Source organism: Schistocerca cancellata, chromosome 5, assembly GCF_023864275.1.
Source record: "Schistocerca cancellata isolate TAMUIC-IGC-003103 chromosome 5, iqSchCanc2.1, whole genome shotgun sequence".
Taxonomy (NCBI): domain Eukaryota; kingdom Metazoa; phylum Arthropoda; class Insecta; order Orthoptera; family Acrididae; genus Schistocerca; species Schistocerca cancellata.
The window spans coordinates 663,588,437-663,614,229 of NC_064630.1; the positions used below are offsets into that span (position 1 = coordinate 663,588,437).

The window sequence follows — 25,793 nt, forward strand, 5'->3', positions numbered from 1 at the left end:
CAATGAAAGAAAAACCAATCTCTTTACCATTCCACGATCCGAGCTTTTACTCCGTCGGTGGAACGTAAAACACTAATCTTTCTCCCTGCATTCAATTCCTACTGGCAGAAAATCGCTGTAGGTTGTAGCATCCGAATAAATTTAAGGAGAAGCTCTATCTTGTATACCATACAAGCAACAATTAGTTCACGTATTATTCACATTTATTCTCCATTCATATTCTGTACGAGGACTTGCAGCCACTATTTTATTTTAATATTGTGCTCTAAACGTGTTTATCTGTTACGATGATCGTATCTGACAAGTCAAAAACTGCGTGGCCAGCAGGAATTCGAGCATAGACCTCGCCTTTCACGGGCAGCGCTTGTAACTGGTAGTGTACTGTACAGATTTGGATCTGGGTCCCAATCCCAATCCGGCTCACATTAATGTCGTGTACCGCCATAATTTACGATACTCCGAATTCTGGACGTCAAACATGGTCTAAAACAAAACTGACGACATTACGATAAATTTGTGGCTCGAAATGCGCTTTACCTGGAATAAAACTAAATTTTTGCATGCCATCGCTGACATGTGTTGCTTAAAATTAAGTTTGTCTCTCCGATGTCCAGTCTTTATAAAAAAAAATTACACTGATTTAATTTAAAGAAGAATGCAGACTGTCAGGTCACTACCTTTTCGGTATGTCAGTGTCTTCGTAAAGCAGAAATGAACTTCTATCGCAAGACAATTTTCAGGCTTACAGAACGGTGAGAAAATGTGTCCAAAGAAACGGAGATTATATTGAAAAGTGACGTAAAAGTCTGTAAATTATGATACGTCCATAGTTTGTCTAAGAAGTAAAAATTATTGTCTATGAAAATGAGTTGCTCGTGTATTTTGGTATGGCCCTTATAATAAGCGCAGTATTATTGTAAGCAGTACCCTCGTCTTTTGCCGCACTCAAAGATCCGCGGCTCACGTCACTGTTCCTTTTAGGAAACTGGAACTAGTTTCTCTTTCTAACGTCATGCCCCCTTAATCCACCGTTCTCTCGATTCGTATGTTTGCGTCTTGTGTTTCTGAAACTAAAGATGTGGAATGAATCTGAAATATACTCAAATAGAAATAACAAAACGCCTACAAATAGCATCCAGGTTGCCTAGCGAACCAGATCAGAAGCTGTTCCTCCAAATCGCAGATCCGATGCAGTTCGAGCTCCTCTGCCGCTAATCCATATAATGGATCTCATTGATTACAATGATGAATTGTATTGGCTGCAGTCCACTCCAGGAGGTTGGTCCCTGGGTTCACTTGTGCTAAAGGTGCTATGTTCCACGTATTAATAAATAAGTACAAATATTAATTCAGAGTAAGTCGTTTATTAGTAAACACAGTTTGCAGCAATTACATTTAACAAGATGCACAATAACAAACTTCAATCGTGCTGTTTTACTTTTGTTGTGGCCAACCCGATTTTGGCAGACAATCACAAAAATACTCGCTTTTTAGGTTACACGATCTACTCCAATGATATCTCATCTTGAACTGACGTTGGCCTCTCTCTGAAATATATTTATAGCTCTGCCTCTCCCCACCATTTAAGGGAACATGAGATCACAAAATAAATTAAAAATAAGTACTTCATAGCAGAAATAAGCTGCCTGATAGTAAGCACTATTTTAATGCATAATACTTTTATCACAAACGAGACTGCCGTTAGCACATTAAATCAGTCGGAATGCATACAAATGTGATAGCAACAATATTTGAGCATTTATTCCTTCCGAAAATCGTTCTGTCATCTTAGCGAAATAAAATAAATGTAATTTTTTCAAATTTAAAACGACTGTAAAGTGTCGCATCTTAAAGTATTTGTTGTGTTGATTCCAAAACTGGTCTGAAATTTCACATGACACTCATATTTCCAAAGCTACGTAAAACTTAATATTGAGAATAATATTTTGTTAATATTAATTCAGCTGTTGTTTTTGGGATCCAGTTGTGGGTGTAAAACATTATCTTTTGTTCTCTGTCATTAGTTGAATGGCATATGTATTTGAAAATATCCGTTAATTTGTACTTTCGTATTGCATAGCAGATTCCTTTGTCCATATGTGATACAATTTAATAATTAACCAAAAGAATAAGTCCCCATAGAACCTTTTATCCTATCATGATCTTTAATTGTTATAGACCATCAATTTAGGGTAGCAAAAGATGGGGTAATGGATTTATCTGGTAACAACATTCGAATTATGGATTTCTTGTATGGACCTTACAATTTCAAAAGGTCTGTTTGGTATCTGCGGAATCAGCAAATAGGCAGCAATAATGTGTTGATGTTAGAAACATGTCTTGTGTATAACAAAATTAGAATTTAAGTAATATCAAGTTAGGTGAGTATCAAAGAGTCTGTTGCAAGGTGTTTCGATCGACTTTACTTCCAAAACTAACAATCGATTACTTAAATTCGTTGGACTCTGAACTCACAACATGAAACATACGACTGCCAAGTCAGTTGCCAAAAGTAATTTGAACCATTCAGCGAGTTACAGAATATAGTTACAAAATACACTCCTGGAAATTGAAATAAGAACACCGTGAATTCATTGTCCCAGGAAGGGGAAACTTTATTGACACATTCCTGGGGTCAGATACATCACATGATCACACTGACAGAACCACAGGCACATATACACAGGCAACAGAGCATGCACAATTTCGGCACTAGTACAGTGTATATCCACCTTTCGCAGCAATGCAGGCTGCTATTCTCCCATGGAGACGATCGTAGAGATGCTGGATGTAGTCCTGTGGAACGGCTTGCCATGCCATTTCCACCTGGCGCCTCAGTTGGACCAGCGTTCGTGCTGGACGTGCAGACCGCGTGAGACGGCGCTTCATCCAGTCCCAAACATGCTCAATGGGGGACAGATCCGGAGATCTTGCTGGCCAGGGTAGTTGACTTACACCTTCTAGAGCACGTTGGGTGGCACGGGATACATGCGGACGTGCATTGTCCTGTTGCAACAGCAAGTTCCCTTGCCGGTCTAGGAATGGTAGAACGATGGGTTCGATGACGGTTTGGATGTACCGTGCACTATTCAGTGTCCCCTCGACGATCACCAGTGGTGTACGGCCAGTGTAGGAGATTGCTCCCCACACCATGATGCCGGGTGTTGGCCCTGTGTGCCTCGGTCGTATGCAGTCCTGATTGTGGCGCTGACCTGCACGGCGCCAAACACGCATACGACCATCATTGGCACCAAGGCAGAAGCGACTCTCATCGCTGAAGACGACACGTCTCCATTCGTCCCTCCATTCACGCCTGTCGCGACACCACTGGAGGCGGGCTCCACGATGTAGGGGCGTGAGCGGAAGACGGCCTAACGGTGTGCGGGACCGTAGCCCAGCTTCATGGAGACGGTTGCGAATGGTCCTCGCCGATACCCCAGGAGTGTCCCTAATTTGCTGGGAAGTGGCGGTGCGGTCCCCTACGGCACTGCGTAGGATCCTACGGTCTTGGCGTGCATCCGTGCGTCGCTGCGGTCCGGTCCCAGGTCGACGAGCACGTGCACCTTCCGCCGACCACTGGCGACAACATCGATGTACTGTGGAGACCTCACGCCCCACGTGTTGAGCAATTCGGTGGTACGTCCACCCTGTCTCCCGCATGCCCACTATACGCCCTCGCTCAAAGTCCGTCAACTGCACATACGGTTCACGTCCACGCTGTCGCGGCATGCTACCAGTGTTAAAGACTGCGATGGAGCTCCGTATGCCACGGCAAACTGGCTGACACTGACGGCGGCGGTGCACAAATGCTGCGCAGCTAGCGCCATTCGACGGCCAACACCGCGGTTCCTGGTGTGTCCGCTGTGCCGTGCGTGTGATCATTGCTTGTACAGCCCTCTCGCAGTGTCCGGAGCAAGTATGGTGGTTCTGACACACCGGTGTCAATGTGTTCTTTTTTCCATTTCCAGGAGTGTAGATCTAAAAGCTTCTTTGTAATATTTGAAAATAAATAGATGAGGTAAAAGGACACAATTTTCCGTATCAATATATGTGCTAGACCTTTTAACATCGGTACGTGAAAGACATGTATGTAGCAATCCTGCAGGCCTGTTCATGCATCTCTGCTAACAGTCTCACGGAGTTTCCTACGCTATCCATCGTAAAGTGGCTTGTGTATATCGTGAACCGTAAGGGCACTGTATAACACACCCTTGGGGTACTCGTAAGTTACTTCACAAACTACCTTAAGTGTGTGTGGAGTGGGCGAGGAAGTTAATTTACTCTTCTTGAAAATTACGCTCTCTGAATGTTAGCAGTAAAGCTGTCCAGCATCAGCACCAACACCAGATTTGTAGTGTCTGCTTTAGGAAGTTACTGAACATCTTCGCAACGCTCTCGCGATCAAATGCGCAATGAAACAAGCCACTCGTTTTTGGATCATCTCCATTTCCTCTACTATGTTAACCTATCAAGGGTTATCAGGAAAAACAAAACAGCCGTTTTACGGATCGGAGCGTGGAACATCAGCTCCCTTAATCGCGCAGGTAGGTTAGAAAATTTAAAAAGGGAAATGGCTAGGTTCAAGTTACATATAGTGCAAATTAGTGAAGTTCCGTGGCAGGAGGAAGAGGACTTCTGGTCAGGTGAATATAGGGTTATAAATACAAAATCAAATAGGGGTAATTCAGGAGTAGGTTTAATAATGAATTAAAAAATAGGAGCGCAGTTAAGCTACTACGAACAGCATAACGAACGCATAACTGTAGCCAAGACAGACACAAAGCCCATGCCTACCACAGCAGTACAAGATTATATGCCAACTAGCTCCGCAAATGACGAAGAAACTGAAGAAATTTATGATGAGATAAAATAAATTATTCAGATAGTTAAGAGAGACGAAAATTTAATAGTCATGGGGGACTGGAATTCGATAGTAGGAAAAGGAAGAGAAGGAAACGTGGTAGGTGAATGTGGAATGGGAGGGAAGGAATGAAAGAGGAAGCCGCCTGGTAGAATTTTGCACGGAGCATAACTTAATCATAACTAACACTTGGTTCAAGAATCATGAAAAAAAGTTGTATACGTGAAAGAAGCCTGGAAACAGATAGATTATATAATGGTAACACAGAGATTAGGAACCAGATTTTAAATAAGACATTTCCAGGGGCAGATGTTGACTCTGACCACAATCTATTGGTTATGAACTGTAGCTTAAAATTAAAGAAATTGTAAAAAAGATGGAAATTTAAGGAGGTTGGAGCTGGATAAACTGAAAGAACCAGAGATTGTAGAGAGTTTCAGCGTGACCATTAGGGAACGATTAACAATAACGGGGGAAAGAAATTGAATTTAATTGATGAAAGGAGAAAGCATAAAAATGAAGTAAATGAAGCAGGCAAAAAGGAATACAAACGTCTCAAAAATGAGATCGAAAGGAAGTAGAAAATAGCTAAGCAGGAATTGATAGTGGACAAATGCAAGGATGTAGAGGCATATATCACTAGGGGTAAGATAGATACTGCCTACAGGAAAATGAAAGGGACCTTTGGAAAAAAGAGAACCACTTGCATGAATATCAAAAACTCAGATGGAAAACTAGTTCTAAACAAATAAGGGAAAGCAGAAAGGTGGAAGGAGTTTATAGAGGGTCTATACAAGGGCAATGTACTTGAAGGCAGTATCATGGAAATGGAAGAGGACGTAGATGAAGACGAAACGGGAAATATGATACTGTGTGAAGAGTTTGACAGAGCACTGAAAGAGCTAAGTCGAAACAAACTCCGGGCGTAGACAACATTCCATTCGAACTATTGATACCCTCGGGAGGGCCATCCCTGAGAAAACTCTACCATCTGATGAGCAAGATGTGTGAGACAGGTGAAATACCCTCAGACTTCAAGAAGAATATACTAATTCCAATCCCAAAGAAAGCGGATGTAGACAAGTGTGAAAAATACCGAAGTATTAGCTTTGTAAGTCACGGCTGCAAAATACTAACACTAATTCTTTACAGAAGAATGGATAAACGTAGAAGCCGACCTCGGAGAAGATCAATTTGGATTCCGTAGGAATGTTGGAACACGTGTGGCACTACTGACCATACGACTGATCTTAGAAGGTAGGTTAAGGAAAGGCAAACCTACGTTTGTAGCATTTGTAGACTTAGAGAAAACTGTTGACATTGTTGACTGGAATAATCTTTTTCAAATTCTGAAAGTGACAGAGGTTAAATACAGGGACCGAAAGGCTATTTACAATTTGTATAGAAAGCAGATAGCATTAATAAGAGTCGAGAGCCACGAAAGGGAAGCAGTGGTTGGGAAGGGAGTGAGACAGGGTTGTAGCCTATCCCCGATGTTATTCAATCCGTATAATGAGCAAGTAGTCAAGGAAAAAAAAGAAAAATTTGGAGTAGGAATTAAAATTCATGGGAAAGAAATAAAAACTTTGAGGTTTGCCGATGGCATTGTAATTCTGTCAGAGACAATAAAGGACCTGGAAGAGCAGTTGGACGGAATGGTCAGTGTCTTGAAAGGAGGATATAAGATGACATCAACAAAAGCAAAGCGAAGATAATTGAATGTAGTCCAATTCAATCAGTTGATGCTGAGGGAATCAGATTAGGAAATGAGACACTTAAAGTAGTAAATGAGTTTTGCTATTTGGGGAGCAAAATAACTGATGATTGTCGAAGTAGAGAGGACATAAAATATAGACTGACAATGGCAAGAAAAGCGTTTCTGAAGAAGAGAAGTATGTTAACATCGAGTATAGATTTAAGTGTCAGGAAGTCTTTTCTAAAAGTATTTTTATGGAGTGTAGCCATGTATGGATGTGACAAGAAGAGAATAGAAGCTTTTGAAATGTGGGGCTACAGAAGAATGCTGAAGATTAGATGGGTAGATCACGTAACTAATGAGGAAGTACTGAATAGAATTGGGGGAGAAGAGGAATTTGTGGCACAACTTGACAAGAAGAAGGGATCGGTTGGTAGCACACGTTCTGAGGCATCGAATCACCAGTTTAGTATTGGAGGACAGCGTGGAGGGTAGAAATCGTAGAGGGAGACCAAGAGATGAATACACTAAGCAAAGGTGTAGGTTGCAGTAGGTACTTGGAGATGAAGTTTGCGCATGGAGAGCTGCATCAAACCAGTTTCTGGACTAAAGAGCACAACAAAAACAACATCAAGGTTACGTGACTGATAAGCACTTCATAAAAACCAATCTAGAGATAGATTTGTAAGCTGATTCTCTCCTAGTGAATTACACTTCGTCATGACTCTTCCACTAATCTCTTTTCTGGGATATATGTCCCCTACAATTGGCTCTGTGTGGTGCTACACCTTAGGTCGCTCTGAACTCGATCTTACAGATATTTTACAGCTGTTGCTGTTTCTCGTGCTTGCTCGGGCTTGCTCGTGCTTGCAATCGAGAAATCGAGCAGTTACTGTCTTTCCACCTATTTACATGCAATACGTTACTCTTTTACGTTGAGGATCGCTGGCTCTGGCTTGCGAATTTCCTGAAAAGAATTCATTATCTGCTAACAGTCTCACGCAGTTCATTATGCTATTCCTCATAATACGACTCGAGTATATCCTGAACAGTAAGGGCACTATAACAAATAGTTGTGGTACTCCAAAAGTTACTTCTGTATTTATGTTCAGCAATGTGTTGCGTTATCACTGCTAGGAAGTCCAGAACTCACTCGCATTTCTAGGTCAGTATTCCAGCCAAATATAAATGAGAACTTCATCCACTAATAACAAGTAATCCACCTACTTACAGACTATATGCGTTATAGTGATCTCAGTTAAGGAAATGGGCGATAAGAAGAAGCAACCTGTACTATGAATTCAAAGAGTGGTAGCTGCAGGGCGATAGAGCAAAGAATCGTGAGATGCTTTCAACGAAAAAAGAAACAGAAGTGTTGTTTATTACTTCTTTCAGTATCTGATAGCTTAGATATTTCGTTGTTTGAAAATGGATACTTGCAGCCGGAGCAGAGCAGGTAAACTGTTCATCGGGATCTACGTGCTGTGAAAGAAGTATAGATTGAGAACATTTCTTTTAAAAACTAGAGCTTTCTCTCTGTTAGTTAAAGTCTCTGTGTTCCATAAAAAGTAAGAAAACCAACTTCATATTGACATTCAAAAACAGGAAAAATTGTTGCTTACATTTTCTGGAAACATAAATTCTGCGCTACATACGTGAGAAGTTGTTGTTATCAAAAACTTCGTGGCAGGTCAAAACTGTATTCCGGACGGAAACTCGAACTCGGGACCTTTGCCTTTCGCGGGCAAGAGCTTTACACACTGAGCTACCCAAGCACGACACACGACCCGTCTCCACCGCTTCACTTCCGCCAGTACCTCATCTATTTTATTATTAGTTAGGTACAACTGAAAGCCAGATACCCAACAAAAAACAAAAATTTCCAAACGCACGTTATCCAGAATAACAGATTCATCTTTCGTATTCTTAAACAAATATGTAGGAAGCAACACATGAGTATGAAATCTTACCTTTGTCATTGTCGATGATGTCTTCTGGCTCCCTAATGGTCGCTATGGCGTTACTACCTGCAGAAAAGAAAAATTGGAAGGAATTAAAATTTGAGCCGTTATTTTTACCATGAAAAGAACAAGTACTTTTGGTTGATTTCCTGTTTTATACGATTTCGACCTACACATTCATTTCAAGATAACTGATATAGCTGAAATGTTTCGTAATGAAGCAATGAAAATGAGAAGATGTTGGCGCGTCGTCTTCCATAATATTCTTTCACTGTCGAGTTGTGCAACTTCAGCCATGAAGGAGAATCTTGAGGAGTGCGTAATGAGTAAGCGGCTTCATTAACTCAGAGAAACAACTCTTAGGAAGTAATTTTGTGTTTAACGACCTGAAATTACATAACTCCATAAAAAGGAAGCCTGTTATGGAAGACGATGTGACCATCTCACACCATTTTTATTACCTCATTCAGTTAAAATTTCTTTTTTGTTCGTCCTCTTGAAATAAATACGTAGGTTAAATTTCAGGGATAAAAAATTAAAGAAAATGATGTTTGCCGATGAAATTGAGGTCCTGTCAGAGGCAGCAAAGTATTGAAAGAAATGGAAGAATTGAAGAAAATGGAAGGGAATGGAGAATGTGCTGCAAATAGATTATAAGGTGAACATCGGCAATGGAGTGTAATCGGAATAAATCAAGATATCCTGAGGGATTTAGAGGAGATACCAAATGTAGTAAATAGGTCCTTCAATTTGAACAGCAATGTCACTGACTATGACGGAAGTAGATAGGGTATAAAATACACACTTTGAAGAAGAGTAAAATCTTTTCTGAGAAAGAGAGATATTTTATAACTGAATATATATTTAAGTGTGAAGCACCCTCTCTGAAAGTATTTGTCCGGAGTGTAGCTTTTTACGATACTGAAGGCACACAAACAGGAAAATAGAAGGTATATAAATGTGATGGTACAGAAAAACGCTGAAGACTACGTGGATACCTCGGATAATTTATGTAGGGGTACTGAATCGAATTTGGGAAACAATAGGTTTATTTCAGGACAAGAAGAGATCAATTGTTAGCACGCATTCTGGGGCATCAAGCAACAGTCAGTTTGGTCTGGAGGGAAATACGGGCAGTAAAAATTCTATATGAGAGTCCTAGGGTTGACGAAGTACAGTTAACAGCTTCAAGTGAAATACTGATCGCAGTATTTAGGCAGAGCTTCTGCATTGTACAGGATATACTAACGTTGAGAACTACATCAAATGAGTCTCTGGACTGAAGACTATATTAGCAAAAACGGGGGAAAATGCTTAAACGGGGCTCTAAATTCGGATGGAAAAAACATCAGATCACATAGAATTTGAGTGGCCGCCATATGCCGGGGTGGTCCCGCTACAAAGGCGATCATTAGATTAGATTAGATTTACTTTCATTCCAATTGATCCGTAGTGAGGAGGTCCTCCAGGATGTGGAACATGTCAGAAAAACAACAATACATCACAAATATTTACAACTAAAACAAATAAGATAATGTACCATTCCACAGGTCCCAAGTGGAATGATCGTCATTTTTAATGAACACTAAGAGTCATTTTACAAATACTAATGCACTGAATTTAAAATAAAAAAGTTTTTTATTTATTTATAAGGTAATAAACATGTAATACAACTACTGTAATACTTATTTACAATGAACACATTACTGCACTGAAATGGTGCAGAAGTTAGATTATACTTACACACACACACACACACACACACACACACACACACACACACACACACAGACACAGACACAGACACACAAATTTTCAGTGAACACATTACTGCACTGAAATTGTGCAGAAGTTATGTTGTACCAACAAATCAGTTGGTTTTACTAAGAAATTCATCAATGGAGTAGAAGGAGTTTGCCACCAATAAATCCTTTAAGCTTCTCTTAAACTGAATTTCATTGGTTGTTGCCAAGAAAAAATATAATTGTAAATGGACCATAGTAAATAGCCTAATGCAATCAACGTGAACGATTTAGTTAGACAAGGATTTTAAGTAAATGTGTTGACAACTACGGGAGGTTGGTCGGTGGGTGTAGTTCGCACACCATTACTCAGTGGAGAAATAAGAATGTTAGGATCTTCCAGCGTGAGCCTCGAGTCACCAGAGACTGAATTGATTCTGCTGCCGGCATGTTCCGGTGACAGTTCCACCGACAATATAATGTAATGGACTCTATGCTCTAATATTTAGTTGTGTAATAAACTTAAGATGGTTCAAATGGCTCTGAGCACTATGGGACTTAACTTCCTAGGTCATCAGTCCCCTAGAACTTAGAACTACTTAAACCTAACAAACCTAAGGACATCGCACACAGCCATGCCCGAAGCAGGATTCGAACCTGTGACCGTAGCGGTCGCGCGGTTCCAGACTGAAGCGCCTAGAACCGCTCGGTCACACCGGCCGGCCTTAAGATGGTGATGAGGTAGTAGATTAGATGAGACAAAACATATTTTGGAGTGGTACTAACTTGCAGTTGGAGATCTATGTAGCAGGAATAAAAATCTGCTAAACTCAGGGGAAAATAGCCATATATGTAGGTAATTAGATATAAGAAAGACGCAGACCGTAACTGCTGTAATAAAATGGAAGACATATCACATCGTAGAAAACAGCATCATAAGAGCCCATTTTAGATAATACGTGGCACGCTTTATGTAATAACGAAACTAAATGAAAAAAAACCAATTCATTTGTTCGACAGATGTAGCTTGAATGAAATGTCGTAACATTAAAAGCATTACAGACAACAATTTCTTTCATTTCATTTGAGGCTGCAAGTGTGTGCTCGGAAGGAGAGACAAATCGGTAATGTTTACTTTACAGGGTTGAGGGTATTAGATTAGGAAATGAGACACTTCAAGTAGTAAAGGAGTTTTGCTATTTGGGGAGCAAAATAACTGATGATAGTCGAAGTAGAGAGGATATAAAATGTAGACTGGCAATGGCAAGGAAAGCGTTTCTGAAGAAGAGAAATTTGTTAACATCGAGTATAGATTTAAGTATCAGGAAGTCATTTCTGAAAGTATTTGTATGGAGTGTAGCCATGTATGGAAGTGAAACATGGTCGGTAAACAGTTTGGACAAGAAGAGAATAGAAGCTTTCGAAATGTGGTGCTACAGAAGAATGCTGAAGATTAGATGGGTAGATCACATAACTAATGAGGAAGTATTGAATAGGATTGGGGAGAAGAGAAGTTTGTGGCACAACTTGACCAGAAGAAGGGATCGGTCGGTAGGACATGTTCTGAGGCATCAAGGGATCACCAATTTAGTATTGGAGGGCAGCGTGGAGGGTAAAAATCGTAGGGGGAGACCAAGAGATGAATACACTAAGCAGATTCAGAAGGATGTAGGTTGCAGTAGGTACTGGGAGATGAAGAAGCTTGCACAGGATAGAGTAGCATGGAGAGCTGCATCAAACCAGTCTCAGGACTGAAGACCACAACAACAACATACTTTACATGTTTGAGGATTTTCGCGATCGCCGCTGTTCGGCATAAAATCTTTCGAGCTGTAATACTGGGTCTTCCTACAAATCTACTCCGTCTCAACGTCCCGGCTACCGGACTGAAACCTTGAGCAAGAGAAGAGTTGGTGGAAGATGCGGTCTAGCAGCTTAAAGGATTTTACGTTGAATTTTTATCCAGTTAGTCTGGTCACTAATCAGTCGTGCAGCTGAAAGGTATTTAGGATGGTCTCTTCCGTGTCTCAGTTCCCATTATATATTTCAAGTAGAAACGTACTTATTCATAATCTCGAGTTATTTGGGTCTTTCGGTGCATGTACTCAAGAAAGAAGCTATGTAATATACTCACTTAGATTTTCATTACTGCTGTTCTTATTAGTTCATTCAGTTCTACCAACCACCCTGAAACTGGATTACAAATTGCTCATCAAACGACGACAGATGAAGTACACTCAGGAAAACATATCTTACATCCTTGTGGCCAACACATTCTCACAAAATTTCGCGATAAAAGTTGTGAAAAATCAATGTCCTTAAACGATACCTCTGTTCATCGACGAGCAAAGAAAAATTAACCAACCCCAGGAGTGGAAGGCAGCAAGGTAAAATGATGGCAACGACATGACAATTCATTGGATTATCAGCAGTTACGAGCGCTTGAAAGGTTCTTCTGATCGAATGTGAAAGGAAACGTGATAGAAAAGAGTGCTTATACGAGAAAGTAGCACACTAAACGGAAAAGAAAGAATAGGACGATATGCGGATTCTCATAGTTAATTATCACTGTGCTAAATAAAAGCATTGCAGATAGTTCATTAGCAGAGGATAACTCCTAAATTTAACTTTACGATAAATCAAGGAAACAGAATAAGATAAACGATATAATGGAAATTTGTACAATAGATAGTTGGAAAATGCGTTAAGAGGAAGTACAAAGAAGCAAAATAAAATCGACTTTAGACATATATAAACAAATTTTAAAAAGATATGGCTAGAACAGTAACTAGCGCTCTACACTGGTATATTAAAATCAATTTCAGGAGAATAAAGGCAAAGCTGAGAGACATTTGTTAAACGCTGAAGGAAGTTAATGCAGACTGCGGTAGTACGTAAAAAGTGTGGGTAAGAACTGCAGTGCAGTACGATAAAACAAGAGGACGAGGTAGAGAGGGATAACAATGTGGATCTTCATTGCGTCATTCAGAATCGTCCAGGCAATGATTCCTGAACTAATCGGGAGAGGCTTGAGTCCTCTGCTGAAAATATGTAAGTTACAGACTCACACTTGTGCTGTGAACTCTGGAGTTAATAGACTATGGCAGCAGACGACCGACGCGAGTGCCTTTGCTAAGAGCTGCAGCGCCTCTCTTGGGCTCGTGACCATATCGGTTAGACCCTAGATGACTGGAAAAAAGTGGCCTGATCAGATGAGTCCCGATTTCTGTTGATAAGAACTGATGGTAGGTTTCGAGTGTGGTGCATACCCCACGAAGCCGTGGACCCAAGTTGCCCACAAGGCACTGTGCAATCTTATGGTGGCTCCACTTTGGCGTGGGCTGCGTTTACATGGAATGGATTGAGTCCTCTGGATGTTCGGGTACTTGGGGACCATCTGCAGCCATTCATAGACTTCATTTCCCAAATAACGATAGGACTTTTACGGACGACAATGCGCCATGTCACCGGGTCACAAATGGTTCGCAATTGCTTTGAAGAACATGCTGGACAGTTCGAGTGAATGGTTTGGCCTTTGGCCACCCATATCGCCCGACATGAGTCCCATCGAACATTTATGGGACATAATCGACACATCAGTTCGTGCATAAAATCCTGCACCTGCGGCACTTTCGCAATTATAGACGGCTATCTGGCTCAATATTTCTAAAGGGGACTTCCAACGACTTTGAGTCCATGCCACTCGAGATGCTGCACTATGCTGGTCAAAAGGAGGTCCAACACGATATTAGGAGGTATCTCACGACTTTTGTCACCTCAATGTAATACGATGGAAACCTGTACCACAGGTCGTTGAAAAATTACGTTAAGTTGAAGCAGAAATTAGCAAAGCAAAATGGATGTAGCACAAATATAAACCAATTTTAAAAAGGTATTGCTGGAAGATTAATTAGCACTGTACACGAAATACCGAACTCAATTTCAGAAGAATAAAAAACAGAGTTGAGAAATATTTGTTAAATGTTGAAGGAAGTGAATGCAGATTGAAACAGTACATCCAAAGCCTGTACGGTGGGCAATAAGTATAGCGCAGCACGATAAGAGAAGAGGACGAAGGACTAACAACGTGAATCTTCATTGTTTCTTTCAGACTTAATAGAGCTTCGTCTGGGCAGTGATTCCTGGACTCTTCTGGAAAGACTTGAGTTCCCTGATGGAAATATTTAAATTACAGAAGCACATTCCTACAACAACACAGGGAGACAGTGTAATATAACGACTTGAAACAAAATGGTACATCGCCGAAATCAGACGATCGTGTATTGTATAACAGCGATCATATAACAGCCAACACAGAAAATGGAATGGTCTTTTATTGCTGAGCGCAGTGTCTCTGAGATAATATGTTCTCTTACCCGTTCCATATTTCTCCAGGGTTTCCTTTACTGTCTGCGATGTGCACAGATGAAGTAATGTGAGGGGCAGAATGCAACACTGCTTCACTCCTGTCTCAATTACTGCCTCCCTTCCGCGTTATTCGACGCTTGTAACTGCGGTCTGGCTCTGTACAAGCTGCAGATAGTCTCTCGCTCCCTGTATTTTATCACTGATAATATCATAATTTCAATGAGTTTAATCCAGTCAACAATGTCAAACATTTTTGTAAACTCACAAATGTTTGAAACGTGCCTACACCTTTCATCACCCTGTCTTTAAGATACGAAATAGCGCCAGTATTACAGTCTGGATTTCATTATCCTTGGCTGTTGCATCCGCAGCTTCCATCATCTACACATCGAAATGGCTTCGCCATCTCCACCTGAGGACAACAGGAATTCAGCGCACACTGCTAGTCCCTAGTGATCCAGCCACACGCCATACAACATAGTCCTGCGGGTTGCCACCCTATCAGACGCCTGCAGCCGACACAGCTCCACTTCACGTGCGGTTGGTGGTTATCCCCCAGACAACCGATTTTCGGTTATATCGGTTTTACCCAAGTCATGTTAACCGCACTGTTAAAACTGCTCAAAATAAGAGGTTTCTGAAACAACCGATTTTCGATTTTTTACTTCTATTATTTCCTGTAATAAACATAGAAATAGAGCAAGGATTGAAAAATTTTGACTCAGTTTCAAGATACATAGAATCAAAATATTAAATTAATAGGCAAATAAAAGAAACTTTGAAACTTCCTGGCAGATTAAAACTGTGTGCCCGACCGAGACTCGAACTCGGGACCTACCAAGAGCACTTGCCCGCAAAAGGTAAAGGTCCCGAGTTCGAGTCTCGGTCGGGCAAACAGTTTTAATCTGCCAGGAAGTTTCATATCAGCGCACACTCCGCTGCAGAGTGAAAATCTCATTCTAAAAGAAACTTTAACCCGTCCACCATTTGCTGCTTTTCTCGAAAAGTGATAAGTGGTTGAACGTTACAAAAAATCACCAGTTTTCTCCTATTGACACTATTTTTTGAAACTCTTCTCAAAGATCGTGTTGCAATTGGGGATCACACCAATATTTGGGCATTATGAAGCCAGTGGTAAAAGGTGAAATCTGAGGCTGAAAACTCTATTTTTGGTGATAATCTGACCGTTTCCAAGGGCTACAAGCAGAGAAAGGCATAGTACGTAGGCACGGGCAGCAAGTTAGCTATGATACTGACTATTTTTATTGTATACTATCAATGAATTGCTGTAAAGATTTTAATTTATTACTCTTACCATAATTTCTTTTCTGATTTATTATTTCACAGAAATGGCAAACAAATCTTTAATCCTTTAAAGCAAATGAAGCATTCTACTTCATTGCTACATCAATTCATATAAATATTTCCAACCTTACTTTGGTGCCATTCTGCAGAACTATGGATGTTCATCATCGATAGCGAGAAAATACCGAATAGACCAGGCGGTGGAAGTCTTGGACATTGCATGTGTTTGTTGTTCATTTCTGTCGGCATTGTTATCCAAATAGCACTGATCACTTTTCCCATTTGCTATAATATCGCAATATTTCAAACCAATACAAATTTTACGAATAAAAATTACTCCTTTTTTTAAAGATTTATTTAAGAACGAAAAATTTGAACATTGATGCTATGGCTAATTGTTATTTCGGGTTTTCTACTCGATTGTTAGTAAATATTAAAAAAAGACACCTGTTATTACAGAGACCAAACAAATATCGAAAAATACCGCTTATTCAGAACTAAAATACCGGTATCGGTTTTAACCTATCGGTTTTTCTCATCCCTAACTTGACTGCGACATCTGCTGCAGTAACGAGGGCTCCACGATGACCACACACAGCCGGCACTAGTTTACCTCTGCGAACCATGTGACTCTGTCAGTCTTCCTGGTATTCATACGCCGGGCGGCCTTTATAGGACCGTCGCCTGCAGCTCTTGATCAGTGCAAATCTAGTCTCTACTACGACGACTTTTCGAGCACACTGCGTCAGACCTAAGACAAAAATCGGCATCCGTTTACGACCTTGCCTACGGCAGTGCTACCGGTTGTGACAGACTGCTACCTGTCGCATGTATAAGTGACATTTCTTCTAATAGATCGTGATCATCTTTTCATTCCCTGCGCTAAGAAACTGTGTCTGTTGTTCGTGTTCTATTCTTTGTAGAATAAACATCTATTGTTCGTTGCTACCTGGGCATCTTCTTGTGTTCTGCGTGCGCCACACCACAACAGGATAGTTTATGTATCTTCATTGTTTCTTTCACACTTGATTCATCCAGACAATCATTCGAAGACTCTTCTTGAGACATTTGTTTCCCCTGGCGGAAATATTTCTTTGAAATAGAAATTTGTCTTCTCCATGTCGGTTTCTACCAGTTGTTTTCATTCTTCTGTAAATAGTGCGTGTCAGTATTTTGCAGCCATGATTCATCAGACTGATGGATCGCCTGTCAGTAAATGCTTTCCTTGGTATCGGGATATTCTTGTTGAAGTCTGAGGTCATTAGGCGTGTCTCGTAAAACCTGTGTACTAGGTCGAAGAGCCTTGTCATGACTTGTTCTTCCTAATAATTCTGAGCGAACGTTGTCTAACCCCTGTACCTACCTCTTTCATACCTTTTACGAACACACTGACGGAAAAAAATCTCGGGATGAAGAAGGAGTTGTGCGACATAAAGGAAAGTTGGTAGGTGTGTATCTTAAAGATTATATCTATTCAAGTTTCGCGCCGCACTTGAAAGTGGCACTACTAACGCTTCCCTGAGGATATAAATCAGGTTTGCTTTAATACACGCTGTAATGGTCGTGAGCATTCCCCCTCCTGGATGATGCCCTCTCTCCCTCCATTTATCCCTCCTATCAACTCTGATCGTCGTCTCCCCCTCCCTTCCTCTGTCCTTTTCCCGGGCTCCCTCTTCCCCCCCTCCCATCATGTGTTTTTCCCCGCCTACCCTCTCTCTGCCTCCCTTCTCTCGCCGAGTCCTTTTTGCTCTCCCGTTCACTGCCTTTCCCACTCCTCCTCGCGTCTGCCCAGACCCTCCTTTTCTATATTCCCTCCCTCCATCGACTCCCCCTTTTTTTTCTTTTCCTCTCCTCCCCCCTTTTACCCCCTCATAGGTCCGATTGCCCCCTCCCCCCCATTTGCCACCGTGTCACCTGTATAGTGTTGTTATAAGTGAGTGTTCAGTGTTGTGCATCACCTGCCAGTGTTGCAAACAGCCACCATACTGTCGCTAGTTGTGTTTTTTATCTTGTGCGAACAGAAACCAGACTGTCGCCGTGTTATTTCATTGTGCCTGTCTACTTCTTCTGTGTCTTCATCCGCATCGTCACTGCAGTGTTTTTATATTTTAAATTTCACAACTTTCCGCCATTTTACAGCTTTCTACAATGTCACCGTTTTATCGCTTGTTTTTATTGTTTGTTTATATTCTGATTATGTTTTTTAACTTTTCTGTAGGCTGTAGAGCAGCATATTACGCTGCTGCCTGCCCGCACCCCCTCTGTAGGGGGTGGGGGATTTAAATCCAAGAATGTCTTTAAGGCGATAAAAACGCCATTACCCACATTCCCGGGTTTGAACGAGGACGTGTAATCGGGCTACGCGAGGCTGCATGTTCCTCCGGTGATATTGCAGAAGGACTTGGCAGGAATGCAGACGCAGTATATGCCTGCTGACATTGGTGGACACGAGGATGTACGGTCGCAAGAAGATCTGGCTCCAGACGGCCATGTGGCACCATCGATAGGGAAGACAATCATCTTCGGCATACGGCTCTGGCGCATCGGACTGCATCTGCAACAGCAATTTGAGCAGCAGTGGCACGATAGTGACGCAGCAAACTGTTACAAATCGGCTACTTCAAGGACAGCTCCGAGCCAGACGCCCTGTAGTGTGCATTCCACCGACACCAAATCACCGCCATTTGCGACTTCTGTGGTGTCAAGCGAGAGCTGACTGGAAGAGATGATGATGATGATGTTTGGTTTGTGGGGCGCTCAACTGCGTGGTTATCAGCGCCCGTACAATTACCCAATCTTTGCTCAGTCCAATTTCGCCACTTTCCTGGATGACGATGAAATGATGAGGACAACACAAACACCCAGTCATCTCGAGGCAGGTGAAAATCCCTGACCCCGCCGGGAATCGAACCCGGGACCCCGTGCTCGGGAAGCGAGAACGCTACCGCGAGACCACGAGCGGCGGACGGCTGACTGGAAGGCTGGATCGTTGTCCGTTGTGCTTTCTGATGAAAGCTGGTTCTGCCTCGCTGCCAGTAATATCCGTGTGTTAGTAGAAGTGGCCAGCTGGGGGCCTGCAACCAACTTGTCCACGTGTTAGGCACACTAGCTATCCCTCTTGAGTTATGATCTGGGGTGCGATTTCGTATGACAGTGGGAGCACTCTCGTGCTTAACCAAAGCACACTGACTGGAAATTTGAACGTCAATATGGTAGTTAGATTTGTTGTACTGCCCTTCATGAACAGCATTCTGGGAGTATTTCCCAACAGGATACCGCCTGCCCACGTTCCGCTGTTGTAAGCGAACGTGCTCTACAGAGTGCCGACATGTTGCCTTGACCTGCTCGTTCACCAGATTTGTCTCCAATCGAGCACATGTGTGACATTATCCGATGACAAGTCCAGCGTCATCCACAAACGGCATTATTCGTCCCTGTGTTGTCAAACCAAGTGCAACCGGGATGGAACTGAATCCCACAAACCGGAAACTACACCTGCACCCTACAACACAGCGCGCGCACGTTTGCATACTTGCATTCAACATTCTGTATCTGGCCTTTACATTAAGCTGTGATCTTGCAATGTTAATCACTTAAATATGTTACCCAGACAAATTTATTCCAGAAATTTCATTGCACTTCATGAATTTTTTTGTGCTGCAATTTTTTTTCCGTAGTGTATTTAGGGTAGTGGCCAGGGAAATGCACCACTTCATGTGTCGACTGGGAAAATTATAATTTTAATTTCTCTCATAACATATAAAACAATTTAAGTTCTACAACTTGTGTGATATATTTACCAGTATGTTTGCCGTAGATATGACATTGTTGCTGTCGTTGTGGTCTTCAGTCCAGACACTGGTTTGATGCAGCTCTCCGTGCGACTCTATCCTGTGCAAGCTTCTTCATCTCCCAGTACCTACTGCAACCTCCATCCTTCTGAATCTGTTTAGTGTATTCATCTCTTGGTCTCCCTTTACGATTTTTACCCTCCACACTGCCCCCCATTACTAAATTGATGATCCCTTGATGCCTCAGAATATGCCCTAGCAACCGATCCCTACTCTTAATATCATGTTTGGCAAGTCTTGATTTCCTAATCCATAATTTTGTCGAATTCTGCTTATTTAACCAAAACCATGCAGCTATTACCGAATTATCAAGTCTAACGGGCAGAGTCTCCTATTTAATGCGTTAGTTTTTATGGTCCCGAGTGCCTCAATATTCCGGAGTAGAACATGTTTTACACTCTTCTTACGCCTACGGCATGTTTCACAAGGTGGAGTCTGCGGATCCACGCGCTTAAGCCACAATCCACTTCTAAAGAAGCTAACTGATGTGCTGATTCAAAGTTTTCTTCTTATACTTTAAACACCATCATATGTCTTTCGTTTACTTGGAAAATATTTGGGGTAAAACTAGATTTTACTTCCAAAAATATCCAGAAATATTTACCTTTAGTTCATCTACGTGGTATTGTACCTCGTATCAACATGACTAAATTTCATTTTCAGATTAAATGATTTTTGGGGAACAACTGAATGTTTTGTGCTTTCTCGCCACTGTGCCAAACTTAAAAAAATTATCCGCTCTTCTGATAGACATCTGTGGTGCTACTAGCACCGACCGGTAACAGCAGTTAATTGACATTTGCTGACTCGCCCCGCCCCCCACCTCCCCCAAATAAGATTCCCTGTGACGTAAGGCAAGCGGTCTGGTTCCATTTAAATGGCCTGAAAGACAAGTCCAAACTTGGACGCTTGTGGTCGCCATTTAGTTATTACATGGCTCATGAACGTCCCTGAAGGCGACAAATTCACCATTCAGTTTTTTACTGTAGCCTTGCACATAATCGTAGAATGGTCTCCGACAGTTCTAGTTACAGACCTCTTCAGCTGTGTCGTTTATGGCATCTTCTGTCGATTTATCTTTACGCAAACCGAACTGTCACTCGCTCACGTCATCTGACGTTCAGTGACAATGGACTCTGTTAGAACGAAATTTCTCTAAGATTTTGCGCATCCCATGCATGAGGCAAATAGGGTGATAAGATTTGAAGTGCATTGGACTAGTATCTATCCCTTTTCTAAGTAGCGCTTCATGTGTCTATTTTTAAAATTATACAATTTGGTCACGATTTAAGTTATTTTATAATGAAGATTTGGATTACTTCCATTGGTATTATGTCTGGCCCGGGAGCCTTACCATTCCGTAGATAATATTTCACATTACTTGACTCCTCTATAGAGAAAAGCTACAGTCGTGCTACACTTTCATACAACATACTCTTTTATCATTTCCATGCAGTCGTACAGGGTGGGGCAAATAAAAGTGGCCCCAACGAGCGGATAGGATTGAACGTAAATGTATGTATAGAATACACAACGTGACGTCGCACCACGTTTACGCCGCCACGTGATCCACGCCGGTTCAGAGGGTAGTGCGGGCTTTGTCAGAGCGACGGAGGCAGGGCAAAGGGGACGATGGTAGTCACAGTGGAGCAGTGGGTGCTCGTTGTGGAAAGGTGCGTGACGACAGAGTTGTGGAAACGGTGTGCTCAGTTGTTTGCTGAGAAGTTTAATGTTGTCAAAGTACTTGCAAAGACTGCCGGGTAACGCTTGAGGTCTGTCCAGACAGAATTCGGCCTGCCGCTGAGACGGGCGGCGCAGCGGGAGGCCGGGCCAGTCAGCGGCCAGGGACGCCACAGAGGCAACGGCCGGCCGGCCGCAGCGACTCTTGATGCGTCAGCTGTGTTACACTGTGGAAGGGGCCGAACGCCATTATTAAGCTTGCATGCGTAGCGCGATTGTCTTGGCGTTAGACGATTTGGAAACTTCACGCGGGACACGTTATCTTTGTGCGAGCGCAGAAACGAGTAGCTCGCACTAGCGATACGAAATGGCACCAAGAAGAGGAAATGTTGGGCGCACGACTTTAATAGCAAGAGAGAAAGCTTAGGATAATACCAGCGTCTGTGTATTGATCTAGAGTCTGACGAAGATAGGTTCTTCAAATATTTTCGTATGTCGCGAGAATGTTTCGAGGAACTGCATCGCCCGATAAAAAGATAGCACCGAGAAGTGCACAACGAACTGGAGAGAGCCAATTGATACAAGGCACAGACTAGCCATTTGTTTGAGGGAAGTTTTACCATTTGTGGCCTCTTTGTGCTTCAAACAGAAGTCATATAATTTATTCCATTTCAATTTTGCTGTATCATATGAAAGGTTCGGCAGAAGAAAGTGCTATCCCACAACGTAGTTACGAGTGGAGTGATAAATTTATTTGAAGTGTTTACGAATACAGCAAACGATAGTGACATCTAGTTCCGTATGTCCCGCTAGAGAGAACTTTCTACTTCATAGATTGTTTTGTTTCATTGTATTCATAACATTGTCATTGAATTTAAACAAACATATCATTGGCCGTTAACTTGTCTATTCGTTCTATCGGCATAATTTATTTTAATCTTTTCCAGATACTTGGCCCGCATCTCGTGGTCGTGCGGTAGCGTTCTCGCTTCCCACGCCCGGGTTCCAGGGTTCGATTCCCGGCGGGGTCAGGGATTTTCTCTGCCTCGTGATGGCTGGGTGTTGTGTGCTGTCCTTAGGTTAGTTAGGTTTAAGTAGTTCTAAGTTCTAGGGGACTGATGACCATAGCTGTTAAGTCCCATAGTGCTCAGAGCCATTTGAACCATTTGAACCAACCAGATACTTGGCTACAGGCGAGAGCCACCAGAGCATAGCTTTTTCTTTTCGGTTAGGACGTTCAACAGTCTCAGAAATTGTGAAACAAGTGTGCCACAACCCAAGTATTTACCTACTCCTACAACAGAGATGTGGAAGAAATCTGAAGAAGGATTTCTAGAACTTTGGGGGTTTCCTAACTGCCTCGGAAGCATAGACGGGAAGCATATCAGGTTAAAATGCCCGAAGGATAGTGGATCCCAGTTCTTCTGTTACAAACAATTCTTTTCGCTGTTTTTTCCTGGCGATCGTTGATCCATACTACGAGTTTACAGTAGTTGATATTGGAAATTATGGACGTCACAGTGACAACACTATTTCTGAGAATTCAGCTTTCTATCAAGAGTATATCGAGGGCAAATGTATTCTACTTCCAAATCAGGATCGCGTGTATCGTACAAAAAGTTGTATTGTCTCACCTCGGCCGGCCGGAGTGGGCGAGCGGTTCTAGACGCTACAATCTGGAACCGCGCGACCGATACGGTCGCAGGTTCGAATCCTGCCTCGGGCATGGATGTGTTTGATGTCCTTAGGTTAGTTAGGTTTAAGTAGTTCTAAGTTCTAGGCCGGCCGCGGTGGTCTCGCGGTTAAGGCGCTCAGTCCGGAACCGAGCGACTGCTACGGTCGCAGGTTCGAATCCTGCCTCGGGCATGGATGTGTGTGATGTCCTTAGGTTAGATAGGTTTAAGTAGTTCTAAGTTCTAGGGGACTGATGACCTGAGAAGTTAAGTCCCATAGTGCTCAGAGCCATTTGAACCATTTTGTCTCGCCTCCTCTATACGTCTTTCTGTGTCCATGATGCGTGCACTACGAGCTGCAAGAAAAAAACCGCCTCACGCCGCTGCTTTCAGTGTGACCACAGAGCAGTAAAGTGCGCCAACAAAGTCAAGCAGCCGCTCCGGCTTGCGGCGAATCTGTAATCTGTGACAACCCGGCGGCAGGCTTCATGCCGGTGCGTCAGAGCCGCACTCTGTGTGACCGCCGCCATACAATAACGAGAGATTCAACAATACGGCCTGCCGGCTGCTGTTCAAGGCCACAGGCCGGACGGCCAGGCTGCATTCTGTCTGGTCAGGCCTTTAGTCCGAAAATGGCGTCAGACAATATCTGTGTTGAACAAGTCAAAGAAGAAAAAAAAGACATTCTGAAACACAACAGAAAATGTTGTTGCAGTTCACCAGAAAATGTTTCAGAGTCCTATCAAATCAGCCCGACCCATGTAGCATGAGGCCGGCAAATCATGTCGATCATGCAGACGACTTCTTCGCCTGGATCTGCACATGCATCACTACCGAGTGTTTATTGTTCATGAGCCGGCCGATGTGACCGAGCGGTTCTAGGCGCTTCAGTCTGGAACCGCGCTACCGCTACTGTCGCAGGTTTGATTCCTGCCTCGGGCATGAATGTGTGAGGTTTAAGTAGTTCTAAATTCTAGGGGACTGATGACCTCAGGTGTTAAGTCCCATAGTGCTCAGAGCCATTTTATTGTTCATGGATTAAAACCAGCAGATGCTCCTCAGCTCCTACAGTTTTGTGATTGGCTGTTCACTGAGATGGTAATGAATGGCTTGGACATGGATCTGTTCTTTATTTCTGATGAAGCCTCGTTCACCTGAGAGGTTGTGTCAACTCACAGAATCACAGATCTAGGTAGCGGAGAATCCGCATAACTTTCACGAAATACCAATGCATGATCAAAAGGTTGGGGTTTGGTACGCAGTGTCTGCACGCCGCATTAGGGTTCCATTTTCTTTCACCAGACGCTGACTGCGGCGCGTTGCGTTGACAACGTTCTGAACCCGTTATGGCGGTATTAACGGAGGAGGAAGACACCTACAGTTACTTCCAACAGGATGGAACAACTGCTCACATAGCCTCCCGAATCTCGGAGCACATTTATACAATCTTCACGCCTGACAGATTTGTTAGCAGAGGTCAGTCTGGTCTAGCTGCCCACTTAGGTCACCTGATCTGTCAATGTGCGATTACTTTGCATGGGGAACCCTCAAGACTAAGGTGCATCGCAACAGCCCTCATAGTCTTCAGGAACTGCAGCAGAACATTTCGGATGAGACTGCAGCAATTCCAGTATTCCAGCTACGATCCGCTTTTACCAGCTTGCTGACGAGGGCCCAAAAGTGCCAAGTGATTAATGGTGGTCGCTTTCAACATCTGTTATAGTCATGTTAGTACTGTATTTCCTTTCCTCTACTGTCTTTCTTTGTTCCCAGTAATTCTGTTCTCCGGGCCATTTTATGTGCCCCACCCTGTAGAAACACTCTCTTGACAATTGCCTCCGTCTATGCGGTCTTCATGATAGTGGACATCTAGTAGAATCTAGTAGCAGATTTTGACTGTGTCTTTTCAGGTTCGTGTGGTTCTGAATTCATGTCTCTCTCTATAGAGAACATTTGGTAACTTTATTTTTTTCTTCTGCAGCTGTCTGTTGTATACGCCGTGGAACTAATAATAAATGTTCGTTTACAAGGATTTTCCAGCTTACTCGTTGTATTCTCGACAAGTCATGACGTATCGTTGCTTTAAAGCTCTATGAAACCCTAACGTTTAATGATGGCGAGATAATTAAATCATGTCTGATTAAAGCAGCCGAAGAAATGAGTGCTGAGAAAATTGATTTATTTAATTCTATCAACCTTCCCCGAGAAGAGTTGAGGATATTGGCAACGACATCTGTAACCAATTAATCAACAAAGCAAATGGTTGGTTTTCTTTGGCTCTTGATGAGTCAACAGACGTCCTGAGTACTTCTCAGTTGCTGTTGTTTATTCGAGGAGTCAATGCTGACTTTGAAGTGACTGAAAAATTAGCTTGTATGAATAGTCTGAGAAAATATTAATGACGTACAACCGGCAATAGAATAAGCTATGTCACAAATGACGGTGGTAAAAATATCTGTGGAAAGGATTGAAGGCTTAGTTGGAGATATTTACAAAGTTTGCGAAAGAAATGTTTTCAAAGCCTATGGTTATTCATTGCAGTATTCATCAGCAAGCACTCTGTGGCAAATGTTTGAATCTGTCATGTGTTAACAACCACTTGTCTCAATGGTGAACTTCTTTCGTTCTCGTGGACTGAACCACATCAGTTCTGTGA

General features: G+C 42.4%; 1 protein-coding gene across 1 annotated transcript in view; it reads right to left on the reverse strand.

Annotated features, from left to right (window-relative positions):
• Positions 1-25,793, reverse strand: part of LOC126187653 (solute carrier family 15 member 1-like) — a 215,621-nt gene that overhangs the window by 112,926 nt on the left and 76,902 nt on the right. Inside the window, exon 2 of the mRNA XM_049928863.1 lies at positions 8,528-8,584. Coding sequence (XP_049784820.1) covers positions 8,528-8,584 — 57 coding nt within the window. The remainder of the gene's footprint in view (positions 1-8,527; positions 8,585-25,793) is intronic.